Consider the following 6,000-nt stretch of genomic DNA (forward strand, 5'->3'; position numbering starts at 1 on the left):
CGGAACCTTCACCTCATGAGGCCTATTGTCTGCTCCACGAAGACCGTGATGGACAATTGAACTTCACTAAATCCCTGCTGGCATTGTCACAGCTCACTGGAGCTGTGTGCTAGAAATCATGCCTCATTATTCCCAGAGGTGTTACAAAATTTGAAGATTTTAAAAGAAATTCACAAAATCTTCAAACTACTTGACTTTTAGTCCCATAGAATCATAGAATCAAAGTCTTACAGCATGGAAACAGATCCTTCGGTCCAACTCGTCCATGCCAACCAAGTTTCACAAACTAAACTAGTCCCACTTGCCTGCATTTGGCGCACGTCCCTGTACGCCTTTCCTGTTCATGTACCTGTCCAAACTGCACCTGCATCCACCATTTTCTCTGACAGTTTATTCTGCATACAAACCACACTCTGTGTGAAAACGTTGTCCCTCAGGTCCCTTTTAAATCTTTCCCCTCTCACTTTAAAAGCATTACCAGTATGGATGGCAGTTTCCTTCCCTAAAGGATATTTTCCCCCCCAACAATCAGTGATGTATTCATGGTCATCATTAGATCTTAATTCCATATATTTTACTATATTCAAATTCCACCATCTGCCATGGTAGGATTTGAACCCAGGCCCCCAGAACATCATCTGGGTTTCTAGATTAACACTCCAGTGATAACACCACTAGGCCATTGCTTCCCTACTTCCAGAGATTTCTACAAACACAGGATGACTGCTTCACTTATGTAAGGTCTCTGACATATCCAATTCAATGCCATAACTTGCAGCATGTAGGTAAATAATGGAAAGGTGTATAAACAAAAGGGTTTCATAGTGGGTGTTTTAAATTTCCCAACATTGACTTATTCTCTTCATGCCAGGGGCAAAAATGGGCAGAATTTGTTAGATACATCCAGGAGAGGTCTTGAAACAATGTGTGGATCATCAAAGTATGGAAGGGAGAATCCTAGACCTTATATTGGGGAATGAGCCTGGCCAGGTGATCAAAGATTTAGTGGGGGAACATTTGGGAACAGTGATCATGATTCCATAAATTTTAAGATAGTTATGGAAAATGTTAAGATCGGTCCTCTGGTGAAAGTGCTAAACTGGGATAAGGCTAATTACAATAGTATTAGGCAAGAATTGGAGAAATTAAATTAGGGGTGGCTGTTTGAGGGTGAATTCTCATCTGACATGTGGGAGTCTTTTAAAATCCAGTCGATCAGAGGTCTGGACCAGCATGTTCCTGTGATGATGAATTATAAGGAGGCAAGATTCAGGAACCCTGGATGACAAGAGATATTGAAAGTTTAGTCAAAAAGAAAAAGGAAGCATAGTAAGGTTTAGGAAATTGAAATCAAACAAGGTCCTGGAGGAATATAAAGGAAGAGGAAGGAACTTAACCAAGGATGGCTGGATAGACTGGGTTTGTTTTAACTGGAATGCAGGAGGTTAAGGGGTGATTTGATAGAAGTTTGTAAGATTGTGAGTGGCCTGGATAGAGTGGAAAGTATGAGGCTTTTTCCCAGGGTGGAGGGGTAAGTTACTAGGGGACACTATTGGGTTCAAGATGTTGGAGGGGGAAGTTTAAGTAAAATGTGCGAGGCAAGTTTTTCACACAAAGGGTGGTGAGTGCCTGGAACGTGCTGCCAGAGGAGGTGGTGAAAGCAGATACAAAAGCAGCAGTCAAGAAGCACCTGGATGAATACATGAATAGGAAGGGAATAGAGGGATACAGATCCTGTAAATGAAGACAGTTTTAATATGGAAGGGCAAAATGTGTCAGTGCAGGCTTGGAGGACCGAAGGGTTTGTTCCTGTGCTGTATTGTTCTTTGTTCTGTTCTTTGTTCTAAGGAATCAGAAGGGCTAAATGGGGTCATAAAATTCCCTTCATGAGAGCATTAAGAAGAATCCTAAGGCAGTTTAAACATATGTTAGGAGGAAGAGAGTAGCGAGGGAAAGGGTAGATCTACTGAAGGACAAAGGAGGGAATTTATGTGTGGAGCCAGACAAAGTGAGTGAAGTCCTTAATGAGTACTTTGCATCAGTATTCACCAAGGAGAAGGACATGGATGATGGCAAGATTGGGGGTGGAAATGTTGATACTCTAGGGCTTGTCAATATTAAGAAGGAGAAGGTGTTGGGTGTCTTGGAACATTAAAGTAGGTAAATCTCCAGGGCCTGATGGGATCTTTCCAGGATATTGAGAGAGGCGTGGGAACAGATTGCTGGGGCCTTGATAGAGATCTTTGTATCCTCTTTAACCACAGGCAAAGTCCCAGAAGTCTGGAGAATAGCTAATGTTGTTCTTTTTTTTAAGAATGGAACCAGGGATAATCCAGGGTATTATAGGCTGGTAAGCCTTACGTCAGTGGTAAGGAAATTATTGGTGAAGATTCTTAGGAACAAGATTCACTTGCATTTGGAGAAGAGTGGATTTATTAGGGATAATCAGCACGCGGGGGAGGTTTTGCCTCTTAAATTTGATGAGATTTATGGCAAGTGACAAAGATGATTGATAAGGGTAGGACAGTGGATGTTGTTTACGTAGACTTTACTGAAGCATTTGACAAGGTTCCTCACGGTAGGCATGTCCAGAAGATTTGTAACATGGTGAGTTAGTAAGTTGGATACAAAATTGGCTTGGTTGTAGAAAACTGGGTAGTTATGGTGGAGTTCTGCAAGGATCAGTGCTGGGACCTCTGCTGTTTGTAATATATATAAATGGTTTGGATGAAAATGTCGGTGATCTGGTTAGTAAATTTGCAGATGACACAAAACTTGGATGTGGATAACAAGGAAGGTCAAAGGATACAGCACAATATAGATCTGTTAGAAAGGTGGGCAGAGAAATGGCAGAGAGTTTAATCAGGACAAGCGTCAGTGATTTTTAGGAGGTCAAATGCAAGAGGAAAGTATACAGTAAATGGCAGGATCCTTAGGAAGGATCTTGGATAAGGTAATAAAGAAGGCATATGAGTTGGCAAGACATGTTGCACCTGTATAAAACTTCAGTTAGGCCACATTTGGAGTATTGTGTGCAGTTCTAGTGGCCACACAATAAGAAGAATGTGGAAGCTTTGGAAGGGCGCAAGAGAGGTTTACCAGCATTGGAGTGTATTAACTATAGGGAGAGGTTGGACAAACTTGGATTGTTTTCACTAGAGCATCAGAGGCTGAAGGGTGACCTGATAGAAGTATACAAAATTGTGAGAGGCATAGATATGTTGGATAGTTGCAGTCTTTTTTTTCCCAGGGAGAAAATGTCAAATAATAAGGGACATAGGTTTAAGGTAAGAGGGGAAAGTTTAAAGGACATGTTTGAGGGAAGTTGTTACACAGCCTGTTGTAGGTGCCTGGAACACATTGCCAAGGACGTGGTAGAAGTAGATACGATAGCAACATTTAAGAGGTCTCAGGATAGACACGTGAACTGGCAGGGAATAGAGGGATATAGAAATGTGTTGGCAGGTAGGATTAGTTTAGAATGGTATAATGGTTGTCGAAGACATGGTAGGCTGAAAAGCCTGTTCCTGTGCCACACTTTTCTATGTTCAATACTCTTATATTCTATGTTCTGTCTGCTGAAGAAAAGACCAGCAGGTTTTATCAGGCTTAAAGTAGCTTACTGATTAGGACTAAGAGGAAGAATTTTTGGCTGCTTGTTTCTCTTTGGGTTTGACCTAGGTTCTCTCTGTCTTGTTCACAGCCCAAGTTGATAAACTACTTGGCAATCACATGATTGTTAGCAGGCAGAAGACCTTTATCATTGATAACTGACCATGAGTCCATACAGATCAGTTTTATTTGTAAATAACCTTCCAATTCATCTATCTATTTTAGAAACTACAACTACACAAAATGTCTTACTAAAAGGTATCAAATTTGTGGCATGTAGCCAACCTTGACTTTCAAAACTTGGTTGCAGAATTGAACATTTTTTCTTGACATTGATGATCTCATTTTTCTTAACCGATTTACAGTTGCCTGTGTTGATCAAGAACTGGGATAATTCAACTTCATTTATTTATTCTTAAGTGCATATTTGTCTCCTCTTCTCTTCTCTTCTCAACAAAGAACAGTACAGCACAGGAACTGGCCCTGTGGCCCATCACGCCTGCACCGACACATCTTTCTAAACTAAAAACGTTTTGTCTCTAAGTGGTCCATATCCTCTATTCCCTGCCAATTCATGCATCTATCAAGATGACTATTGTATCTGCTTCCACCACCTCCTTTGGCAATGCATTCCATGCACTTACCACCCTCTGTGTAAAAACTTGCCTCCCGCATCTCCTTTAAACTTTGCGCCTTTAACCTTGAATGTATGTACCCTAGTAATTGACATTTCTGCCCTGGGAAAAAGACTCCTACTATCCATCCCTCTCATAATTTTGTATGCTTCTATCAGGTCAGCCCTTAGCCTTCAACTTACAAGTGAAAGCAAACCAAATTTGTCCAATCTCTCCTCATTCGTCTCTTCTGTCTTCCCGTATGCTTCATGTGCATGTATGTGGTGGAAAAATCCATCCTTTGGATTTGAATGCTTGAATAAACCATCTTTTAACCTAAAAGGGAGTGTTTTGCTGGCCATTTAAAATTTGAGATTCACAAACAGATGGATTTTTGAAAGGGAAGGAAAAATATTTAAAAACTTAAAAAATCACCTTGTTATGGATGAACAAGAGCAATAAAGTACTTCAGTTTGACTCACCTTCTTGTCCAGGATACTATCTAATTTCTAGGTCTGTATTCTGTACATATAATTGTGGGGCCGCAATATTTGATATTCTTAAACTAAATTAACAGCATGAGAACTAAATTTACTTTAAAAATTATTTTCTAATCAAGCTGTTCAAAATGTGAGACTTGAGCTAATTGTATATTTCCCTCACTCTTAGAAGCCATAAAACTGGCTTTTTTAGTGGAAGCCAAGGCTTGGAAAATGGTACTTTGTCGGTTTTTGAATGAGCAGTACAAGGAAAAAATGGCAGCAATAACAGCATTTATTGTTGAAGAAATGAAGAACTTGGCTCGGCCTATTCAAGATTTGGATGATGTTAGATTTGCTATGGAGTCCTTGTCACAAATACGAAATAATGAGATACAAATGGATATGACTTTGGGCCCCATTGAGGTATGTGATCTTTTATTTTAAAGCATGTCCCCTACACACATGCTTATTTTCTTCCTTTTTCAGTTTTAAAGGTTTTTAAAATCCAAAGTTGACCTCATCTAAATGAAAACTCCATTTGAAGGCATTCTAAGTCTATCTGACAAAACAGGCACTATGTTATCTGGGACAACAAGGTGCAGGGCTGGATGAACACAGCAGGCCAAGCAGCATCATAGGAGCAGAGAGGCTGATGTTTCGGGCCGAGACCCTTCATCAGAAAAGGGGGAGGGGAAGGGAGTTCTGAAATAAATAGGGAGAGAGTGGGAGGCGGATAGAAGATGGATAGAGGAGAGGATAGGTGGAGAGGAAACAAACAGGTCGAAGAGGCGGGGATGGGGCCAGTAAAGGTGAGTGTAGGTGGGGAGTTAGGAAGGGGATAGGTCAGTCCAGGGAGGACGGACAGGTCAAGGGGGTGTGATGAGGTTGGTCGGTAGGAGATGGAGGTGCGGCTTGAGGTGGGAGGAGGGGATAGGTGGGAGGAAGAACAGGTTAGGGAGGCAGGGACGAGCTGGACTGGTTTTGGGATGCGGTGGGGGGAGGGGAGATTTTGAACTTGGTTACGTGGAACAATCCCTCTTCCGTACCTACACCGGCCCTAAACCCCACCTCTTCCTCCGTTACATTGATGACTGTATCGGCGCCACCTTGTGCTCCCACGAGGAGCTCGAACAGTTCATCCACTTCACTGACACCTTCCACCCCAACCTTAAGTTTACCTGGACCATCTCTAACACCTCTCTCCCCTTCCTGGACCTCTCTGTCTCCATATCGGGCAACCACCTAGAAACCGATATTCATTTCAAGCCCACCGACTCCCACAGCTACCTAGA

General features: G+C 41.8%; 2 protein-coding genes across 2 annotated transcripts in view; both read left to right on the plus strand.

Annotated features, from left to right (window-relative positions):
- The window catches only part of LOC109930964 (dynein axonemal heavy chain 8-like), a 2,199,840-nt gene that overhangs the window by 622,062 nt on the left and 1,571,778 nt on the right, over window positions 1-6,000 (plus strand). The gene's annotated exons all lie outside the window — the stretch shown is intronic.
- Window positions 1-6,000, plus strand: part of LOC109918465 (dynein axonemal heavy chain 8-like) — an 876,900-nt gene that overhangs the window by 400,380 nt on the left and 470,520 nt on the right. The window contains exon 23 of the mRNA XM_048596621.1: window positions 4,896-5,131. Within this exon, the coding sequence (XP_048452578.1) occupies window positions 4,896-5,131 (236 nt within the window). The remainder of the gene's footprint in view (window positions 1-4,895; window positions 5,132-6,000) is intronic.

Source organism: Rhincodon typus, chromosome 5 (genome assembly GCF_021869965.1).
Source record: "Rhincodon typus isolate 14 chromosome 5, sRhiTyp1.1, whole genome shotgun sequence".
Lineage (NCBI taxonomy): Eukaryota > Metazoa > Chordata > Chondrichthyes > Orectolobiformes > Rhincodontidae > Rhincodon > Rhincodon typus.